This window comes from Oreochromis niloticus, linkage group LG5 (assembly GCF_001858045.2).
Source record: "Oreochromis niloticus isolate F11D_XX linkage group LG5, O_niloticus_UMD_NMBU, whole genome shotgun sequence".
NCBI lineage: Eukaryota > Metazoa > Chordata > Actinopteri > Cichliformes > Cichlidae > Oreochromis > Oreochromis niloticus.
The window spans coordinates 15906532-15929893 of record NC_031970.2 but is presented as its reverse complement, the minus strand read 5'-3'; the positions used below and the strand labels follow the sequence as shown (position 1 = coordinate 15929893).

The window sequence follows — 23362 nt, the reverse complement described above, 5'->3', positions numbered from 1 at the left end:
AGCAGAGCAAAGTTACAGAGGTTTTATTAGAGACACGGCTAATCGTTTTACAATTTGGCATCATTTTAAAAATTTTACATTTCTTCAGTATTGAACAGCAGAAATTACGCTTTCTTGTTGAAAGTTGTTTAAAAAAAAAAAAAAAAAACCCAGCAGCTGACAGCACTGTAAACAACAGACTGTAATAAGCAAGCGAATAATGCAGAAAACAGAGATTTTTAGATGGGAAACCTTTCTTGAAGTACACTGAGAGGGAGAGCTGTGCATTTAATCATTTTATCGTGGTGGAAGCAAAACAGCAAAAGTAAGAGGGAATTCATGACGATGTTTATGTTAAACGAAATGTGAAGCGTAGTTTTGATCTTCTTTTGCTGCTGGTTCAGTCAATTTTGGTTGGAGAGAGACAAAACCTGCAGCTTCAGAATCTAGCGCAAAAAAAAAGGCATAAACACAACGGCTTTGTGTTTACGTCTGTTTGTGGAATCCGTTTACCTGCTCTCATTTACTGTTTTAGCTGTTTAGTGGTTGTCGAAATAGTTTTGTGAGGTTTAACCTGAGATTCTGGCATTTCGGGCGAAATACATTTATATTTAAAAATTGATTCAGGATTTTAATGAATCGATAGCGCTTTATTCAAGCTAAAATCAATTTTAATCAGAAAATCGGTTATCAAAACCCACCCCTAATTTAAATTAGCATCGCCGATGCAGATGAGTCGAAGGTGGGATTAGCTGATATCATCAAACCTCAGAGCTGCATTTCTAGTTGGGCCAGTTTCTGGCTGTGGCCCAAATAATTTACTTTTTATTTCACAGCTGTAGTATTTAAATGTCTACAAAGTCAGCCATCTAACAAATGTCATATCCACAGTCACAACAAGTCAGCAAACAATAAAACACTTTAAACAAACAAAAAAAAAAAAACATAAAATAAGTAATCAAATCGATATTTATAAGAAAGCTTGCCTCACAAACTCTGTTCTTGACTTACATCACTGATTCAATATTGCAGTTTTCTGTTATATCCTACTAAGTGTTGGTCAATGAAAGAGAAACTATGTACTTTAAAAAATAGTAGCTTAAAGTGCTTGAGGATTTATTTTTTTTTTAACATTTTGAATATTCAAAATGATGACTAATGACGATGACTATCCCTTCTACAAAATCCAGTTTGCATGTCTCATGTCCTGGCTTTTCTCTGCTCTTACTTTGTGCTTTTACAAATGCAGCAAGACATTAATGAAGCATTATTTTAGTATTTTTGCAATTATCCTCAAAGTGCAGGCTTCAGCTCGTGCTGGGGTCTAAACAGAGAACAACATGATGCTGAGTAAAGTGATAGATTTTCCATAAAATATAATTATTTGACCAATACAGATTATTTTACCTGAATCACAAATACTCGATTACAGAAGTAATTGTGAAACATATTTCCATGACTTTTCCAAGACTTTGTGGATTTATTGAATTTTCCAACATTTTTAGAGGTTTGTAAAATTCCTTGGCCATTCTCAGCTTTTCCACACACATATGAACCCTGTAACTTACCTTCATCACTTTGAAGATGACAATCTCCCCCATGGATCCTGGTGTTAAGGAACTCATCTGTAGCAGGTCTGAGTACCTTGACAGATACACTCCTAAGAACATACGCAGACACATACAGACACACACACGAAGTAATAAAATTAATACTTACAGAATTAAACTGGTATCTTGACTTAAGAGTGCCCCAACTAACAAGTTTTTCGAGATGCGCCCAGTCTCTCGTGCAATTTTGAGTTGAGAGCTACAATTGGGGCTACAAGCCAGCTTTGAATACCCCACCACTATTTGGCAGAGCGAACACCACAGTGAACACCGTAACATCCGCCGAGCACATTGTGTTTCACTCAGTCACTTTATGCGGTTAGCTCGCAGTGGAAGCATCAGTGTTGTTCTTGCATTTATTTTGCAAGAACTTTGTTTTTCCATCCATCCGAAGGCGGCGTTTTTTGGGGGCCTGGAACGGATTAATGGCTTTTCATTTATTTCAATGGAGAAAACTGATTTTACATACGAGTAATTTGAGTTACAAGCTCCGTCACGAAACCAATTAAACTCATAAATCAAGGCACCACTATATATATATATTGGAAAGCTGATTCAACAAAATAAATTCAATATCAGCTTGTTGTGACTTCTCCTTTTAGCATGCAATAACTCAATATGTAGATCATTTGTGCACTATTACCTTTACTGGGGTTTCCCAACACTGTGATCCAGCTTTGACCCACAAACAGTCCCTTCTCACAGAGCAGGGGAAGCTAAAACAATAAACAAAACACAAGTTAGATCACAGATAGGGTGAAAGCTCAGTCTTAAGGGACATGGTTTATTGGCGTGACCCCAGTTATTTTACAGAGAAAACGCAGTCATTCTGTTTTCTAAGAACAACTACAATCAGTGTCTTTTCCCTGTAAACTCATTTCTTAAGAAGAATCTTCTAAGAAATACATACTTCATTTACGTAAATCAACTATGTAAACTGACTACGTCTCACCAATAGCTCAGTGTCACTCCTACCTTTTGAGTGTCTGTCAACAGGAAACAGTAGCACTCCTCCAGCTCCTTATCGGTCCTCCCCTCTGCCTTCATCTCCTTCCTTTTTTCCACAAACTTAAAAACACACACACACGCGAATAATGTGATCAATCATAAACACAAACACACACAAAAACTATCAGTACAATGATCACTAAACAAACAATATCATCTCTCTAACCAGCTTTTCCTAATGACAAACCTATCCGATTCAATTCAGTGAATTCAAAAAAAAAGATGAACAATCTGTTTTGCGTGATCGTGCTAGACAAATACAGAGAGCAGAATACACAAAATAAGAACTGATTCTGTTTTAACTTTTTTATATTTGCTTGTCGAGGTTAAATCTCCTTTAACATCTCCTTTTACTTCATTTAATATTGAAATATATGATTTCAGAGTTCAGGATTAAAATGACATTTTTTTCTTCCTAAAATCGAGTCAGTTATACTGTGACAATGTCTGTTCATTCACCGCCCTAACTGACAGATGTGTTAACAGGATCTACAGCTAAGTAATACTGGCATAATTTTTGTGGGACTACACTAATTTGCATGGCTTACTAAATCTGGCCCCAGTTCTCTTCCTGTGTGGACGCCCCAAAAGAAGTTAAGTCACCAACTACCAGCCGAGGCTTGCTTATGACTCCTTTTTACTCTCTCATGGAAAGGAAGTTAGATACCCAAGCAAGGTGTTAAAAAACAAAAGCAGAAAACAGCAGAGTGGTTTTGTGATACTTTGATCTAGAAAATAAACAGTTACATATAGGTCATGTCAGAGTACACCAGCTGTTTCAACATAAGGCGCTGAAACCAAAATCAGCACACCAAATCATCCAATCCAACCCACGGCACAGCTTTTGAAAATGTTAAAACTTGTGTTCGTTGTATAATGTTCTTACTGACAAAGACATCATCTACAGCCTGTAAGTAAATGATGAACCATTAAGGGGCATAAAATGAGCTGCCTTCTACTGTCAGCATTCCTTAAAATAACACTATTTATCACTATTATCACTATTTACTTTAAAATTTCATTTTTTAAGATATGGTTTCCATTAAAAAAGACATTTTTTTTTTACCTGTTTTTTAGTTTATACTCCAGGTAGTGAGCTGCAAGTACTTTAAAATATTTTTCTTAAAATATAAGCACAAAGAACTGTGCCATCTGGATTTTTTTTAATACTACAGCTGCATCACAACACAGTTTTTCTGCATGATAAAAGTAAGATTTACATTGCAGTTATTTGTCTTAAGATATATCAAGGATTAAATGTGTAGTTAAACTTCTTTATATGGAAAGAAAGGAGAGACAATATTTTTGTTTGTTTTCAGTATTATCATCTGTGTTGCCCACAATCTAAGTAAACTGTTACAAAACCACTTGACCAGACCATCCCAGCAAAGACGTGTGGTCACAACCTGCAAGTAAAGTAGGCCCTGCACGTAACCCACGGTGATCTTGATTTTTTTTCCCCCCTTTCATTTAGTCATTTAATAAATTCACGACTCTGACTTGTTTATCTCTCACCTCTTTCTCCAGCAGCTCACTGTAGACAAGCCGAGGTATGGAGTACGTAAAGCATCCAGCAGAGTTAGTGTCAATGTAGCTGGAGGTCAGGATAGTCATCATGTCTTCATACTCCCTGGACTCAGTGGAGACATACTGGAACAGAGCTACAAGAAAAACAGGAGAGATTAGAGCCAATAAAAAACACTTTTCACAAATAATCCCTCAGAATGATGAATCCATTTTACCTTTATACTTTACATATATACCTTTACACGGTCTTCATTATTTTGTAACAAGAAACAGGTGTGTTTGGCTGTTTGCAGTGTTCTCTGTTCAACATAACATTTTCTCCCACTGGACAAGTTGTTGATGATACAATACAATACAATTTTATTTATATAGCACATTTAAAAAACCACAGGTATGCCAAAGTGCTTCACAGAATGAGTTAAGAGCAATAATAAATACAAATATAAAGCACAAAATACAAAATACAAAAAAATATACTGACAGGCGGGTGACATAACTAACCAATAATACACCAGGCATAGTAGGCACAACCCAAAAGGCTGAAGGTTAAAACATTATAAACATTAACAAAGTGAAAAAGATAATTTCCAGTACACTAAAAATGTGGGCTCTAGGAGGTGGGGAAAGCAAGGCTAAACAAATAAGTTTTTAATTGAGATTTAAAAGATTGAATTGAATCAGACGCCCGAATAGCTAGGGGGAGGTTATTCCAGAGGTAGGGTGCGACAGCGGCGAATGCGCGGTCACCTCTGGTCTTGAGCCGAGATCTAGGTCGCACCAGGAGCATTTGGCCTGCTGATCTAAGCACTCTCCCAGGGATATAAAAGCTGAGGAAATCCGTAAGATAGCTGGGCGCAGTGTTATTTATGATTTTAAAAGTGAGCAATAAGAATTTAAAATCAATACGAAATTTAATAGGGAGCCAGTGCAGGTCAGAAAGAACTGGAGTAATAGACTCAAACCTGCCAGTTCCAGTTAAGAGACGCGCAGCCGCATTTTGAACGAGCTGCAGTTTGTGAACAAGGGCAGAATGGAGACCAGTATAAAGGGAATTACAATAATCTAACCTTGATGTAACAAAGGCATGGATAAGTTTCTCCAGGTCCTTACGTGGTATGTAGGGCTTGGCCTTAGAGATTAGACGTAGTTGATTGAAACTCGATTTAACTACGAAGGACACATGTTTGTCCAACTTGAAGGAACTGTCCAGGACAACACCCAGGTCCCTCACAGTGTCAGAAAGGGAGTCAGCAAAGGGCCCAAAAATACCAGTTAGTTCAGCCCAAGGGAAGGGAGTATCAAAGATTACAATTTCAGTCTTCTTATCATTTAGAATGAGAGAATTGCTCAGTAGCCAGTTTTTAACTTCATTCATACAATCAGTGTTGCAATGACGACATGACATCCTCAGCTAGTTCAAAATAGATTTGAATGTCATCCGCATAAAAATGAAAAGAAAAATTGTATTTATCAAAGATTCGGCCCAAGGGTAACAAGTATAAAGAGAACAGCATGGAACCCAGCACAGACCCCTGGGGGACACCAGAGGTAACAGGCGCAATGGAGGAGGCATAGGTACCCATGGTGACAGAAAAGGACCTTTCTGAGAGATAGGATTTAAACCAGCTAAGGGCACTGCCTGTGATGCCCACCAGATGCTCAAGCCTCATTAAAAGGACATTATGGTCCACCAAATCAAAAGCAGAGGACAAATCAAGCAAAATTAACACCACAGGGCGCCCTGAATCAGCAATTGAGAGAAGATCATTAAAGACTCTCAGTAATGCAGTTTCCGTGCTATGGCGTGGCTTAAACCCCGACTGAAATTTTTCCCCGATATTATTTGCATCCAAATAAGTTTGAAGTTGGGAATGAACAATCTTCTCTAGGATTTTAGACAGAAACGGGAGTTTGGAAATAGGTCTAAAGTTAGCGAGGTCATTCTGATCAAGGGAGCTCTTTTTGAGTATAGGTTGCACTACAGCGTGTTTAAAAGCAGCCAGAACACAACCCGATAACAATGACAGGTTAATTAATGATAAAATACAGGGCCCGATAATGTTAAACCCATCTTTAATAATGCGAGATGGAAGGATGTCATGGGCAGCGTTTGAGTTTTTTAGGTGATCAATTATACCCTTAAGAGTAGGGAGCGAAACTGGATCAAACTGATTGAAGTTAGTAGAGCATCTTAATGCTGGGGCCTGACTCATCACAGGAGGGTGTGAGACTCTTAGAGATAAGATTCTGCCTGTAAAATGAGTTAAAAAATTTTCACAAAGGGCTAAGGAAGCCAATCTAGGCGTTTCAGGACAAGGATTGATCAATGAGTTAAAAGTCTTAAATAAAATACGTGGGTTGTGACTGTTATCAGCAATGACACCCGACAGAAAAGCCGCTTTAGCCAACTTAGCAGATTTCTGAAATTCCAGGCGGGTCCTGCAAAGGATATCAAAAGACACCTGGAGCCTATCTTTTTTCCACCGCCTTTCAGCCTGGCGGCAAACGCGTCGTAAAGCGCGTAAAGAGTCATTTAGCCACGGCTGCGAGCAGCTTCTAGGCCTTTTTACTTTCATAGGAGCCACAACGTCCAATAAAGAGGAGCAGGTAGAGAGAAAGGAGTTAGCAAAATCATCAACTGAAGAGGGTGTAGAACGATCAATGTCAGGGAGAACAGATTTAGAGAAAGCAGCTGAAAATTCAGCCACAGTCCCAGGATTGATAATGCGCGCAAGACGTCGAGGACCCTCAAAGCTCTGGTCCAATTTGCATAGCTCAGCATCAAAGATGACTGGGAAATGATCGGAGATTCCAATGTTACTGATGTCCCTGATACAAATGTCCAGTCCATAAGAAAAAATCAAATCAAGGGTATGACCTTTAAGGTGGGTAGGTGCATTAACCCACTGGATAAGACTAAAAGAGTCAGCTAAGGCTAGAAAATCCTTGGCAAACACATCATCTTTGCAACAAATGTGAATGTTAAAATCGCCAGTGATAAGAACACGATCATAATTTAGGTAAAGAGATGCTAAAAAGTCACCAAAGTCGTTAATGAAAGTCTTATTATATTTCGGGGGATGGTAAATCACAACACAGAGAGTCAAGGGGGTACCAGCAAGTTCCAGCAGCTGGGCTTCAAAGCTAGAGAACATAGGGGAGGGCAGGTGCCGTACTCGGAATTTATTCCTAAAGACCACTGCCAGTCCTCCACCCCTGCCCGAAGGCAGTATGCATGTACAGTGGTATGCAAAAGTTTGGGCACCCCTGAGAATTTTCATGTTTTTCCTTCATAAATCATTGGTTGTTTGGATCAGCAATTTCATTTAAATATATCATATAGCAGACAAACACAATGATATTTGAGAAGTGAAATGAAGTTTATAGGATTTACAGAAAGTGTGCAATAGTTACTTAAACTAAATTAGGCAGGTGCATAAATTTGGGCACCCCAACAGAAAAATTACATCAATATTTAGTAGATCCTCCTTTTGCAGAAATAACGCCTCCAAACACTTCTTATAGCTTCCAATTAGAGTCTGGATTCTGGTTGAAGGTATTTTGGACCCTTCGTCTTTACAAAACATCTCCAGTTCAGTCAGGTTTGATGGTTTCCGAGCATGGACAGCCCGCTTTAAGTCACACCATAGATTTTCAATAATATTCAGGTCTGGGGACTGAGATGGCCATTCCAGAACATTGTACTTGTTCCGTTGCATGAATGCCTTAGTAGATTTTGAGCAGTTTTTAGGGTCGTTGTCTTGTTGAAATATCTAGCCCTGGCACAACTTCAACTTTGTCACTGATTCTTGAACATTGTTCTCAAGAATCTGCTGATATTGACTGGAATCCATGCGACCCTCAACTTTAACAAGATTCCCAGTACCTGCACTGGCCACACAGCCACACAGCCCCACAGCATGATGGAAATGCCACCACATTTTACTGTGGCTAGCAAGCGTTTCTCTTGGAATGCTGTGTTCTGTTTCCACCATGCATACTGCCTCTCGTTATGCCCAAATAACTCAATTTTAGTTTCATCAGTCCACAGCACCTTATTCCAAAATGAAGCTGGCTTGTCCAAATGTGCTTTAGCATACCTCAAGCAACTCTGTTTGTGGCATGTGCGCAGAAAAGGCTTCTTCTGCATTACTCTCCCATACAGCATCTCCTTGTGCAAGTGTGCTGAATAGTTGAACGATGCACAGTGACACCATCTGCAGCAAGATGATGTTGCAGGTCTTTGGAGCTGGTCTGTGGGTTGACTATGACTGTTCTCACCATCCTTTGCCTCTGCTTATCTAAGATTTTCCTTGACCTGTCACTTAACTAGAATTGTCCCTGTGGTCTTCCATTTCCTCACTATGTTCCTCACAGTGGAAACTGACAGCTCAAATCTCTGAGATAGCTTTTTGTATACTTCCCCTAAACCATGATGTTGAACAATCTTTGTTTTCAGGTCATTTGAGAGTTGTTTTGAGGCTCCCATGTAGCCACTCTCGAGAGAAGATGCAAAGAGGAGAAAAACTTGCAATTGGCCACCCTAAATACCCTTCCTCATGACTGGATTTACCTGTGTATGTAGGTCAAGGGTCAATGAGCTTACCAAACAAATTTTATGTTTCAATAATTAGTGCTAAAGGTATTCAGATCAATAAAACAACAAGGGTACCACTGTAACTTCTTATGGGGCGTCCACACAGGAAGAGATCAGGGGCCAGATTTAGTAAGCAATGGGCCACAATATTAATTCAGTGAAAAACTGATATCATGACAGCCCTAGTTTTTAAAAAAAAGATGCAGTTAACTGAACTTGATGCCTTGCTTTGTGTATGTGTAACAGGCATATAACGAGCTGGGAGGGAGCTCTTATCTTAACCTTATCTTCAGGTTCCCTGGTGAGTCCTTGCCATCACTGACATTAACACACTTGCTTCTAGAAGGACCATAAACTCAAGTCAAATAACAGGACTTTAACTTGAGCTTGAATAGAATATTACTGCGCTTGTCAGTAACTCTGCTGTTCACGTATATCAGACAAAATTTTAAAATATGAAATAATGCCACCAAAATGCCCCACCCTTTATGCCGCTTCCAGCATCAAGGCTCCTCATGAGGAGGCCCACAGAAATATTTGACAGACTGGCTTAATTACAGCAGGACAGGTGCTGTTTTTTTCTTTTTTTAGCCAGATTCTCAGGAGAACAGGAAAAACCTGTAGCAGCTGCCTCCCTCGGGGCGGGGAGGGCTCAGCTGGAGCATCAAACACTTATGTGTGATTTAACAAAAAGAGCTAATGCCCCCAGTAACCCACAACATATGTGTGCGCTCCACAGCTACAATACCAGGGTTGAGACAAAACATTCAAACACAAGACAAAAAAAGAATGTGGTCACAGTTTCAAATTGTGATCTCAGACAGCTATAATAGATTAAGAAGATACAACAAGATGTCAGCATGTCGGCTGAACATCTTTGAAACTACTGCTTCAAAAAAAACCTATAATCATCAGCATGGTGGTTATTAACTTTGTTTGTTAATGATTGAAAAGAAAAAAAACCAATAAAATTTTTCTTGGACTTTCTCAGTAGGACTGGTCCATTAGGCTTGGAAGTCACCAATTCTAATTCATGGCAAAAATAAAATCACCTTGGCCTCAGGCTTACATCTATCTGACCTACAATCCCTAAAAAGCACAACACTAAACTTTATCTCAAGGCTCATTTAACTTTTAGTCTTAATCTTATAGTAGACTCTGTAAAAAGCGCCAAAAAATGTCCTCAAGATCACATTTTAGGGTCAGCACGATAACAATAGCCATAAACACAAGAGCAGAAAGCGCAAAGTACATGTGAGCACTTGGACACTTATAAATGAAATGTAAACAAGGAGGCGGTTACCTCGCTTTAGCTAACCCTCGTTAGCAGAAGCTAATGTCAACATAAAGGTGAAATGCAGCTTAAAATTTCGTACATGAATGCGTGGATATTTACTTTCACTCACAAACAGCCTAAAATCATCTACAAAGTGAAAATAAACACCTGTTGCACTTACAAGCATGTAATTAATGTTAACTGGCTGGCGACGCTAACGCCTAGCATCCCTCACTCACCCTAACCGTGTCCTCAAACACACTGGAGCTTGTACGGAGTTTAATACAGCTAAAACTGATGGCGACAGTAGGGCTGGACATATGAAATACACATTTGTGGACACAACCGTCATGTTGTGCGATGTAAGAAGAGAAACAACGTTTTCTAAGAATTGATACTCGCACGTCCGATAATGGAACTTTCCCGTTGCTAACGGGCAGTCAGGGCAGTCTTTCAGGTGCTAAACAAATTAGCGTAAAAAAGTCCTGAATACTATGGTGTAATTTTACTGATATTCAGACAAAATGGCCCACCTTTCTTCTCCTCGGTTTTTTTCGGTATGTGGAACTTGTAGGGCTCCTTGGGCATATGCCTCTTATGGACTATTAGCGGGGCTGAGTTCCTCCTCTCCATCCTCCCGCCAGCAGCGCCCGGTCTGTCCGCTCCAGGCTGACTTTCTCTGGAAGAGTTTAGGTCGATCACCTCGCCATCTTGCAGGCTAACATTAGCTCCAAGCTCCGCAGCAGCAGACACCCTCCTCGGACGACCTGCTTCCCTCCGGGGCAGGCTGCTGTCGTCCATTGTATGTATTTTGGACGTAACGGACGAGTCTCTCCTCAACCGTCACTCCGGCACCTCGTCTCGGCTACAGTCCCGCGATGACACCGCTGTTACCTCCTAATCCCGCAGCGGAGGGAGTCGGAGCAACACTCAACCCGCACCATGCTTCCTGTGGGCGCAGATCTTCTTCACTGAGATTTAGCTGCATCTGGTTATCTCAATGCTGCCATCTTCTGGAAAATTAACCCCATCCCCACAGTTTCATTACGGTTTCAGTGGACGAAGAACAGCGATGGATAAATAAATGGAAAAAATAAAACACGTCAGGGTTCAGAGAGGACAAAGCCTCGAGCCTAAAACTGCGAGAGTTCCCACGGTGTTTTTCCACGAAGTAGCACAGAATGGTGGTATAAAGGGCCACTGAAAGGGAAAATAAGAAACCGAGCAGAGAGGGGAGTGAATAAAGTCATACATCTGCAATAAATAAATAAATTTATAAGAAACAAATATACAAAAATGGAAATGTTACACAAAAAAGGAAAGAAAAGACAAAAAAAACTTGAATAAACCGGCATATTTATGAGGAAAAACGTGTCCAAATTAATCTACCGATCAGTCAGGGTCGTCGGGGGGGGGGGGCTGCCATAAGGAGTGCATGCTACAGACAGGTCAGTCTGTCGCAGCGCAGACAAACACAGAGACAGCCATTCACACCTATGAACGATTTAGAATCACCATTCAGCCTAACATTGCATGTCTTTGTACTGTGGAAGGAAGATGTAGGACCCACAGCTCCATGACGCAGACTGCAAACTCCACACAAATGGTGGACTCGAACACAGAACCTTCCTTAGTATGAAGCAACAGTGCTTCATACCAAGGGAAACAGTTTATGAAAAAATTGCCAATTTGTAGTAAAGATGACAACTTCACAGGAAAAATTACAAATTTAGTAAAAATATTTCTTTTCTTTTCAGTGCTAGGTTGGAAAGAAATTCACATAAAATGTTTCAGCCATCTATTAGGATTAATCCACCCCCACTTCCACCCCTGATGTTGCAAATTGTGGACAGACTAAATGGGGATTTTACGTAACTGTTTACTCTATTACTGGGAAAGTTCTGCATATTTAAAAACATACACTAAATTATACGGCGGCATGTTAGTACAGTGATTAAAGTATGAAATGATTTTGGGAGCAGTGCTCCGTGTGACAGGAAAGTCATGAATTTGTATGTCTAATATTTGTTCAGTGTTGCACTTTGTAAACGGTCCCTGCATATCAGCCGCACATAGAGACATAGTCCTGCTTTAAAGCCTGCTGTAATTTCCTGGAATTCTGATTTTACTAAGGGCTGTGCTGGATTCAACATCAAGCTGTACATCACTTACCCTGACGGAGAGTCAAAGGAAAGGGGATTTACCTATGTGCAGGTAGATAATGCCTTGACCGCCTTCATTCACAATGTTCAATCGTCCCGCAGTGAGATCCCGCCTGCACACAGTGTACCCTTTATTCCTGCACATCCTGCTTGTTCATGCTTTGATATGGACAGACAGTCAAGTACTCCAGCCATCGAGGCAGCTCTGCAGCAGGGGGGCGAACATAAACGGGACTACTGTTTCTGGTATGGCAGTTCATTTGAAATGCAAACAAGTTCAAGTAATACAAACAGACACACCAACTGTAGTTTAGCACACGGTGTCTCTTGCTTTCTAAAGATACAGTTTCTGTATTTTACAGTCGGAAATAAATGTATATTTATAATAAATGTTTATTTTATAGTGAAAAAGAACTGAGAAGAAAAACGTGAGATTCGTTTTGAAATATTTCTAATGCGTCATTTTTATTTGAGCAGTCAGTGTGTATATACATGATCTGATTATTTCATACTTTTTTCTTGTCTTTTCTTTCTTTTTTTACAGCAGCTGAACGAAAATGATGTAATGCTATTCCGAGGTTGTAATGAGCAGTGCAGGGTTAACAGTAGTTTGCAGTAGTGGACTAAGCTGGAGTAAGGAAATCCCACTAAGTTCTAACGATCTGTGAGAGAAATATTTCATCACCCATCTAAGTGACTTTTTCAGTCTCAGCTTACCGCACCTTTGAGGAGTACCTTTGCATAATGACCACTGACTAACAATAGGCTGTGAGCTCAATTTCATGATCGTTAATATGCAAATTGGCATGACCATCGATCAATGTCGATGAGCAGTCATTCACAGAAAGCCGGGAAATGGCTGCAATTACAGCATTGTGGTGGAAGATGAACAAGGCCCCCTCACTGCTTCAGAGATGGGTTTTTACTTTTTACATAGATGGCTTTCTTTACTCCAGCGGTCCTCTCTGTCCAGGATGTGCACATTCTCATCACTGGACTGTAGGTGTAAATAGACTGTGGAGCCTTGACCTGATGAGGAAGTTGTTTGGGTTCCATGATGTACACTACTCAAAAACATGACGTGAACACTTTTTATTCATAGTATAGTGGCAAGTTAACATAACTTCTTGGACACTGATCTGATAATTTAAGTAGCAGAGGGGGTTGTTCATCAGTTTCAGCTGCTTTGCTGTTAATGAAATTACCAATCAATGCACTAGAAGTGCAACAATGAGACAACCCCCAAAACAGGAATGGTTTTACAGGTGGAGGACATTTGTATCTTGACAGCTGTTAGGTATTAAGATGAAATCTTTGGACACAATGTGTCCAGGAACCACTGCGCCAGCGTGTGCAGTGGTTCCTGTTGGTGCACAACAATGCCATGAAAATGACATGATCTGTCTTTTTTTTTTTAACTTAAGAGAAAATGTCTTATTTTTAATGTAGAATCACTGTTAAAATATCCAGAGTAGTGAAGAAAAACATGACTTTTTTGTTTTATTTAATACTACCAAAAAATGCCTTATTTTATGTAATTTGGTTTATTTTTACTTACTTTGGTTTATGAAAGGCTATGGGTGACATCTTTGCCAGTAAGAAGACTTAAGCTGACAAAAATACAGTCCATGGACAAAATTTATGCCATAACTTATGGCCTTGTATCTGAAATTTTTTACTTTGTAGCTTTCAAATGATTTGAAGCCATCCATCCAGTCTGCTAGATCACACTCATTGATGGGCTGATTCTGGCCCCAAGGCCCTATGTTTGGAACCCCTGGTTTGGAAAATTTGAAGGCAATCAGAATAGCTTGTTTTAACTGTTGCTTTTGTGCATTTGAGTGATTGCATTTCTGTGTGTGCGATAGGCAATTTATTTTTAAACTAACAGTAACCATCCATCCAATGAAAGGCTTTCTCTTAAAACAATTTATTGATGTTTTGGTCCTCACAATAACACTTCAACTTGTATTCACCTTCTTCCTTTTTGCACAAGAGTTAGTGTTCTCTGAGCAGCCCAAATCTCCTCTTATAAGGACTTTGCAAAAGTTTTGAGTCGCCTCTCATTTGTTTACATTTTGCTCCCAATAAGTGAAAAATTAGTCTTTTTGGACAATTGCTGCTATTTCACTAATTTTCAGTCCAGTCCTTGTACCTGAACATTTTCAGAAGAATGTTTTTCTCTGTTTATTTAACCACTTCACATTGACCTATGTAATATTCAAGCACTAAAAATGCATCTAACTCGATGGATGTACTGGTGCTGTCTACATATAACAAGCAAGTAAGCAGAAATACACCATTTAGTCCCCTTTTTTGGCATAATCTACAAAAATATGAGAATGGAGCAACATCCAAAGAACAGCTTTGAATTGAATGGAAAACTACTCCCGAAGACTGCATAAAGAAATTATTAGAAAGCTTGCCTAAGAAAAAATAAATGTGTTCATACCAAATATTGACTTTTAAGGATTTTTTTTTCTTTTTGCCTTATAAACACTATTTCCATGTACGCTTCTACATGTTTGAATAAAGTGCTGCACCTATTTCCTATTTTCCTAGCAAGATATATAGAAAAAAATGAAGGGTGGTTCAAAGTTTTTGCACAGTACTGTAATTCATTTAAAAATGGCAGCCTTAATTTAGTGTAAATGTCATTATTAGCATCTTCAGCATTGCTAACATTGACAGAGCTGACTGTGTTAACACAGCAATCATTCTGTGTGTAATATGTAAGCACGTATATAACAAACAGTACAGCTTGTTTTTTTCCTTCATTCATATTACACAAATACTTCATATACATTCTTTATATACATACAGTACATATACAACAGGCTCCTCCTTCAATACAGAGTTTAACACAGAGCATATCACTTAGCAGCAGCTTCATCTGCTGCAGGCTACTTCAGTTTAACAAAATATTTTTGGGATACATGATAAAAACTGTAAATACAGAACACAGAAGATAAATAAAATCTGCTAACTCATTAAAAGTGAATGTACAGCTGAGTTCTCTCCAGTGTTTTCAGACATGCTTTAAAAAGTTTTTGAAACACAGCAGCAGAGGAGGAAACAATCCCACATCTGACAAGAAAACTAAAACAGGAGATGAAAACCAAGTGACGCCCTCCAGAGCTGAAAAATGCACTTGCAAAAAAGCCCATGCACAAATGCCAATAACTGCAGTTCCTTTGATGGCCACTTGAGGCTAGCTCCAAAAGGAAATCAATTCCCATAGACTCCCACGCAAAACTGCCCAACATATTTACAGCCTGGTACAATTAATGTTTTGGCTTCATTGAATAGTTTCTTCCCCTCCATAACAACTCAACAAGACGGGGACTTTTAAGCTCAAAGTTAGGGGATTTGTTGCTTTGCTTTTAAAGGAATTGTCTAAGAATACTGTAATTTCCTGTGCGGTACAACCAATCCAAGACATCTCTGCTTTAGTTTTGGTGACTGAAATTATGGCATTCTGCAGACCAATGTTCCCTCTAATTTTTCATGTGTCTGAGCGAACACACAAACTCCCTGAGCGATCTCTTGGACCACTGTGAGCGACATCAGACGTGTGCACTGTGGTCACACCAGCGTCGAATCCATCCAAGTTACATGGTTTATTAAAATAATCAAATTACAGCATTTACATTTATGTTAGACTACTTTTAATTAACTGCTTTAGCCCATTTACAATGAAAATTTAAAAACATCTTGTTCATGACCTGTGTAGTATGTTAACACTATTGGAAGTAAAAATAACTTGAACTCCAATTTTGAAAACACAACTTTCTTTTTAAAAAAAAAAGAAAAAAAAAAAGAAAACTCTGACTTGTATTATGAGTCTGTGGTCTGGGAGAGAGTCTGTAACTCTCTGTCTGCAAAATACAGTATATAATGACCAATGTTGGGCAATTAATTATATAGTTACTTCTTCAAAAAAGTTACTGAGTTTTGCAAACAACAAAGTTTTTTGCAGCTGTTTACCTAAAAATGCAGCCAAGGAGTTTTTTAAACAAACATTTCAAACTATTTACAGAACAATCAGCTGTTCTGCATCAAATTTGATGCCACACAAATTATTTGTGCCACTCCAAAAAATAATTTCTGTCCACTATGAGATAAAGGAGAACAACAGCCTGATACCTGCAGGCCTGACAACAGGAGATGTATCACTCCTGTAACACCTGTAACATTCAGCGGTCGCCTCATTGTTCTGACACACAACAAAACTACTGGCTACACTACACACTAACTACACAAGATTTGCGCTAAACGTCTCAAATCTCTCACATCTCAAAACTGCCGTCCCTCCTAAAACTTCCTCCTGTTTCTTAACAACTAAATGCCATGTTTTGATTGGTCGACATGGTACATTTTTCGACCAGTGGGAAAGGGTGGGGTGTTTTGGTTTCGTCTTTACTCACAGGTGGAGAGTGCTTTCGAGCGTTTTCCTTATAAAACGCAGTTTTTACCGTTCCTTCCCGCAGTAAATATAAACAACAATAGTATTCAGGAAGAAAACCAATCATTGCATATATTTTTATCATAACTCTGGTTTTACGTGGCCTATCAACACAATTTAAAAACTGGTATAAAGTCCCCACTTTTTTCCGTCAATTGTTCCGTCTGTCCTGCTCACATCTCCAATGGTTATACACGTTGTCATTAACGTGGCTTCACTCCACATCAGCCACGCCGCTTTGCTAGCTAAAACACTGGTGTCGGCACATATTTACTTTAATGTCAATTCAGGTTAGAATTTTTTGTGTGTGCGCAACGCAGACTTTTTCTGCGCAGAGACCGTGCCAACAGTGCGCAGCTTAGAGGGAACATTGCTGCAGACTAGTTTTTGCAACCAGAAGAGTCCACGTTTTACATACAGTCTCTGTCTCCACCAATCTATACAACAGAATTGGTATGTAAAATATAACCATGAGCAATAATACATGAGATGATGGCACAATTAAGAGTGTTTTCACATTTCCCAGTTTTCTGTTTTTCACTACTGCTCACCTCACAGGACCAGTGGTGAAGCCTGTCCAGGAGCAACCCCCATACGTCTGTGTTCATAAACCCAAACATAAGAGTGACCAAATAACTGGCGATTTGAACTACAGTGAATGGAGACATGAGTTTTGTTGTCATTCAGTGAAAGTAGTGTTGTCAGCCTGGTCACAACTATAAAGACTGTTGAGCTCTGCTGCTGGCCAGGAGTGGTTAGAACAGGATTTATTTCTTCAAAGGTGGGTCAATATTAGCTATGATGGAGCCAGGGGGAAGCTGGAAAGGAAGCCTGGGAGGGAGAGCCTTTGAGCAATCTTTCAGCAGTGTGTGCCTGGTGAGCAACTTCCACAGGGTGTGGTATCCAGTCCTCTTAATGACATCCATTGCTAACTGCAGTTAGGATACAGCAGATAGCAGCATGGGAGACGCTTACTTCCAATCCTCAGTCTTATGACCAACCTGTGCACACACGTTTTAGCAACTGCTAACATCATTTCCTCTATTTCACTTTTTCAAATTTCCTTAAACAATCAAAACTCTAAATTCACCAAGGTTTTATAGGGAGTTTTATTTTTGCATCTGTGGGTCAACCAGAGTGGGTGCAGCAGTGAGACTGTCCTGGGAGTATTTAACCTAAGGGAGAGGAGTGTCCCACTGTGTTATTACATTGCTAGGGAGTAACTGTTTACTCTGATGTGGAGAATAAATGTGTATCCTCCTGACTCATCTCCTTGAGATATACTTATTTCTAAATGTGTAATGTTTGCTGTCATCTTTTCTCTCTTCTCATCAGATAGAGCACCCAGTTGTCTTCTTTATTTAATGTTTTTGATCTAATCTTGTTTGAAGTGGCCTTTTCTAAGTCTTTATTTCACCTGGAGCACATTTTTGTTACTTCACCATATCTCCCAGACTTAATATCTTACATACATAGCACAGTACAAGCATTTGCCACCTTTAGCCTCAATTCTGAGCAGCATGTCTGTGAGCAGTGAGCACCGGTTGGTCACGTGACTTCTCCCAATAAGGTTGTTTATATACGTTTCATTTGGTTTTTTGTCAGTTACATCATTACTAAATACCACAGTTGGTTGAGTTCAGTTCCATTCCTGATAGGTGTCATCATATCAGCACCTGTGGCACTGCAGTGAGTCCATCTCGCCAGTGTCCATACCATCCTCTCCTTCTTCTGCAGCACTGCTACGCTCCTCCTCCATCACCTCCTCCTCCACTTCTTTGGGAATTGAAGAGGAGAGGAGGGAAATGGAAACTGCATCTTCACATCTGATGAGAGTCTGCCCCTCTTCATCCACCTTAAAGTCTGTAGTGGCTCCTGGTTCAGCTCCCATCTCCACACCGACACCCTGATTCCTTTCCATCTCCAAACCTGTTTTCGCCTCACTGATCACCGGCTGTGGCGCTCTGTCCATCCCTGATTTACCATGCAAATCCAAATCTGCCTCCATCTCCTTCCCCGTCATTGTCTCTTGAGTTAAACCCAGCCCATCTCCATCACTCAGTCCAAGATCTTCCTTTCCATGCAGACCTGCCTCTCCCTCCAAGCCCTGTCCTTTCACACCCCACAACCCCTTTTCATTCACAGGCTCTGAGTCATTGCACAAACTCCGCCCTGTCTCAACAGGTGGCCCTGTTTGTTCACTGACCCCCGTCTCTGGACACTGTCCCGTCTGTGGCAGCTGGTCTCCAGTCAGTGCTGCAGCTTCTTTGGCTTGTCTAATGCAGTTGATCCACTGTTGTTTGTTGAAGGCGTCACTGGCCTGAAAGCAGTGGCTCTGCAGTTGGCCTCCAGTACGATATGAAACCCGGAAGAAGTTCTTTGCTGTGTGGAGGAGAAAATAAGGAAGAGGAAACGGGAGACAGAGGTGGTGAACGTAGGCTGGAATAGGATAAAAATCCTATTTTGATCTTATTGATACATAAATAAACAGAATAAACTGAAACTCAATCCAGCTATCATTTTTATCGTCACTACTAAGTTCAGAACCCTAACTCTAACTTTAACCCTAAAAATTGGTTTTAACCCCTAAACAACCCTTTAAAGGCAGACGAAAAAATAACACTGGTAAAAAAGTCAGACATTATGCAAAAATTAATCACTCCAATAATCTAATACACGGTCTGATTATCACATGGTCAGCTCTATCAGCATGTTTTAATATAATTTAATGCATTTTTCTGTCTCTGGAGTCATTTGACAAATGACACTCCTCTTGTCAAAACTACTTACAATCATCATAGTAGTTCATCTGGTGAGTGCTGAATAGGACACACTTAGTTTCTACCACACCAAACTACAAAAAACATTTCTGTAACTTTAACTTTGGTCACAAAGACATCCTCAGCATGCAGCAAACCTGACGCTGATTTAAATATCTGTGTTTGTAGTCTGTGAGATTTTGTCCAGTACTGACTTCGTTCATTGTTGCTGAAGGCCCCTCTGATGGATCCGCCCACTCTTATCTCTCCATCTGATAGGTCTTCCAGGTCCAGCTGACGAATGGGGATTGGCTGGCGGCAGAGCTGATAGCTGACTGGCTGGTCGTTTGACGACATGGATCTGGTGATGACCAGGACGTCCTGGAAAAGGAACACGTGGAGCTTCTGGAAAGATAGTCATACAGAGTACAGGTTTAAATTTTTTCCTCCAAAGATAAACAATAAAATATTTGGATGATATTTATGAATGATTTTGGTCATAAAAATGGTAATGTTATGAAAGCATAAAAAGCATCTCGGTATAGCAGTAAATTAATCAAATTAAGGAATCACCTTTAAAAAGCTCACGTATGTCATGAAAATACATATAATGCATATCACTGATTTCAAGAATATGTTGAAAATAAACATACTTTATTGATCAGATTTAATCATTATTGTTGTGAATAATTTAGCCAAGGCAACATATTAAAGACCCAAGATTAGAAAACCTGTCTGAAACTATGTTACGCCCCTCTGTATACCTTGCAGTGGGAATACAATAGACTTCAGGCATGTCTTCATCAACACCTCATCAGGTGCAGTTAATCAGCAGAGCAGTCTGAACCCTGATCTTACCACTTATAAGGATTACTTTAACATACAATGATTTCAATATCTAAAACTCTGAGGTCCATTTTGACCTTTGGGTAAATGAATGAATGGATAAATGGGGAAGGGAGGACGGTAAAGTTATAGAACTGTACTGACGAGTCCTCTGTTATTCTTCAGCTCTCCATGACAGCTGAGGGTCTTGGAGCGGTCGATGAGTTCGTTCCTTTGTCCGTCCTCTGTGTACACCAGACGATCCTTGTAGTATTGACACTCCGACTCTCCTGTCTGCCTGTTGATGTCCGCCACTACGCTTTGAACCATCAGCATCTATGGGGTAGACACACACACACACTGTTATGTCATCTCACATTTGTTATTAGTCTTTTTAAAGGCTTTGTCTGGTGATCCAAACTGATAAAGTATTAAAATCTTAGTTTTCCTCACCGCTTCGTCCAGGTGCTGTCGGTCTAGGTGGTCGTTGGCTGTGTGCTTCAGGATCTCTCTGAGCAGCAGCGGGTATTTCACCAGCCGGCTGCGGGGAATGTCCAGGAAGTTCCACAGGTCCAGCTTCCTGCTAAAAGGTGACTGGAGACAACGCTGCAAGAAGTCCTGGACTCGCCGATCTTGCTTCTTTTGGTCCAACAAAGCCTTGGCTTTGACCTGGTTACTGCAGTACGGCGTGTAAGCAGAGAGGCAGGGCAGCTACAGCAACACACAGACACACACTTTGATAAATACTTGGTGAAGAGCTAATATCTGGACTGGTCTGTTGATTAGAAAAACACTCACCCAGTCAGTTAAAATATGTCCTACATGTTCTGTGGACCCGTCGGGTTTTCTGGCATCTCGGAGGCGACTCAGCAAATCTGAGGTGAGACAGAAAAGTTAAAATTTATGAAAAGAAACGTCAGAGTGAGAATAATGGATGCTTTAGTGGAATCAAGTAATACCGAGAAAGGAAAGATCCACAAAATTAAATGTAGACTGATACTCTAATATTTTATACAATAGAAGTGTAAATATGTAAGTGTATATAAAAATGTATTGACCAAAAATAAAAAAAAAAACACTTGGCCAGCCTGAATCACTAAATGTTTTACCTTAACTGCCATGACTCCTCCACCTGAACGCTAATGAGGCTCGATTTAATTTTAGTTAAGAAAGCACATCTGACCCACAGATGTGTTGAATTATCAAACATCCATTACAGATTCTTTATATACACAGAGCATTAAGGTTGTTACATATATGTCATTCATCTGTATGTCTACATAAAGTTCATGCAAATGACTGCAAAAGATTCCTGTGAAACTATAATGTAAATAATAGTAATTAAAATATTTTCCTACCTTCATGCAGGGGTATAAGGGATTCCAGAGTACCAAAGATCTGGTTCAGTTCTTGCTCGGTCATGATGGATAGCTTGAGCATTGGGTCGTGGTAGGCCTACAGCACACACATAAAGAAACACAGGTGACTATACTGACACTGAAAACAAGCTCTTCATTAAAATATAAATAAATAAAGGTTACTTCACCTTCTTGGCCAACTTCAGATCCTCCACCAAATCTTGCTCGCCCTGAGCCAGCTCAAATATAGCCTGCAAAGATGAACAATTACTTTAAGAATTCAATGCTACAGATTGACTTTAGTGTTAGTTTGGCTCAGGGGATGAAAAATGAACATGCAGTTCCTGGAGTGGCCACTTGGGGCTGACTTAAAAAGTGAGTCAGCCCCATTGACTCCCATATTAAACAAACATGTTTACAGTGTGGTATATAAACAGCTTTAGAATCTATGGATATTTCCCCCTTTATAACGACTCTATGGTGAGGTTTGGTATGAGGCCCTTTAATTAATAGGCATGCCGACACAGCTGCAGTCAGCCGCTTTTTGAGTCAAACTGGACTCGTTTCTGGTGTTGGTGCCTGTATAGCTGGTTCACGACGCTGTGCTTCATTTTGATGGGTGACATTCTCTTTTTCTTTTTCTAGTTTTTATCACTAATTAGCAGCTCTCTGTGTCAGGGGGTGATTAAGGCTTCTAAATGTGGAGTCCAGAAACAAATGGGTGACAGCACAATGGCTACTTCCCCTTTTTATATATACAGTTTATGATTCAGGCCAAGACAGTTCATTCATCATTGTTGTTTGGCAGGGTTTCCACAATTTTATTGTATATGTACAGTGACAAAAAAGGGCTATTATATTCTATTGATCATTCTTGAGACTATATTCTAGTATTTAAATTATAATAATGATAATAATGAAATGAAATAATGAATGAAATTATGTACCTGAAGACATGTGGCAAATAAAGAAAAACACTGATAAAAATTCACTGCTTTTCACCTCTTGTCGTTTTATCTCCTTGGGGCTCAGAGGTTGTGCCGCTCCCAGTCGGACGTCAAACGTCTCGCTCCACAGCTTGCTGTCCCGACGCTTGGAAGCCGAAGCAGCTGCAGTTGAAACCCTCGGGGCAGTCATAGAGGACGAAGGGTTTGAGAGTGTCGCTGAGATAACACGTGTCTTTGTTGTCGAGGAGGAAGAAGGAGGAGGAGGAGGAGCAGCTCTCTCTGCACGGCCCTCATTACGAAGACTGATGGTGCGCTGCAGAACCAGAGGATGGTTTAAATATATATTATTATTACAACTTATTTCTGTTTTGTTTAATTGTACTATTCTGTAGCCTAAAACTTTTGTTGCCATCTGTTACGACTGTTGTTGTACTTTTATCTAATATGCAAATCTGAGTGTGCAGGTGCCTCTCCATGATTGGTGCATCCAGGGGGACGGAGCGTACCAATTGGCTAATGACCAGGAGGCAGCATATAAGAAGACACCGCCATGGACGGCCAGTCATTCATTCTCGGCCCACCCCAACCAGCAGACTGTGTGTTCCCTGTCTAGTAATGTTTGTTTAATGCAGGAGCGTTTGCTTTTTTTGTTTGATTACAGTTTTTTCCTGTTTTTGTTAGTTAGGGAGGTAAGTCGCTGTCGTTTGGTTTAATTCTTTTGAATAGTTAAGTTTGGTTTATCCTTGAGATAGGCTCCCTTTGTTTGTCATTTTGGCCTTAGGTCCACCCCGAAGTTATAATTCGCTCCCTTCCTTTGTTTCTAAATTCACGTATTGTAAATAAATCAAA

General features: G+C 40.0%; 2 protein-coding genes and 1 long non-coding RNA gene across 8 annotated transcripts in view; 1 reads left to right on the top strand and 2 right to left on the bottom strand.

Moving 5' to 3' along the window:
- tasora (transcription activation suppressor a) overlaps window positions 1-11081 on the bottom strand; it is a 32490-nt gene extending 21409 nt beyond the window's left edge. For 2 of the 3 annotated variants that reach the window (XM_013273271.3, XM_005453586.4), the window contains exons 1-5: window positions 10531-11081; window positions 4113-4258; window positions 2565-2657; window positions 2233-2305; window positions 1548-1639 (exon numbers count right to left, since the gene is read on the bottom strand). In XM_013273271.3, coding sequence (XP_013128725.1) covers window positions 1548-1639; window positions 2233-2305; window positions 2565-2657; window positions 4113-4258; window positions 10531-10798 — 672 coding nt within the window. In that variant the 5' untranslated portion in view covers window positions 10799-11081. The remainder of the gene's footprint in view (window positions 1-1547; window positions 1640-2232; window positions 2306-2564; window positions 2658-4112; window positions 4259-10530) is intronic. The other variant, XM_013273272.3, reaches the window with a different exon arrangement.
- A 1145-nt stretch (window positions 11082-12226) lies between these two features.
- Window positions 12227-22738, top strand: LOC112846900 (uncharacterized). 2 transcript variants are annotated; one of them, XR_003220110.1, is made up of 6 exons: window positions 12227-12405; window positions 19663-19809; window positions 20395-20551; window positions 20674-20898; window positions 21577-21690; window positions 22599-22738. It is a non-coding gene; the product is annotated as an uncharacterized LOC112846900 (long non-coding RNA). The 2 variants fall into 2 exon arrangements; XR_003220109.1 differs by having other exon boundaries at window positions 19663-19815.
- Window positions 16999-23362, bottom strand: part of arhgef3 (Rho guanine nucleotide exchange factor (GEF) 3) — a 33575-nt gene continuing 27211 nt past the window's right edge. For all 3 annotated transcript variants that reach the window (XM_013273294.3, XM_005453588.4, XM_005453589.4), the window contains 8 exons: window positions 22569-22826; window positions 21755-21817; window positions 21567-21663; window positions 21007-21083; window positions 20662-20919; window positions 20374-20544; window positions 19599-19788; window positions 16999-19006 (listed from right to left, as the gene is read on the bottom strand). In XM_013273294.3, coding sequence (XP_013128748.1) covers window positions 18294-19006; window positions 19599-19788; window positions 20374-20544; window positions 20662-20919; window positions 21007-21083; window positions 21567-21663; window positions 21755-21817; window positions 22569-22826 — 1827 coding nt within the window. In that variant the 3' untranslated portion in view covers window positions 16999-18293. The remainder of the gene's footprint in view (window positions 19007-19598; window positions 19789-20373; window positions 20545-20661; window positions 20920-21006; window positions 21084-21566; window positions 21664-21754; window positions 21818-22568; window positions 22827-23362) is intronic.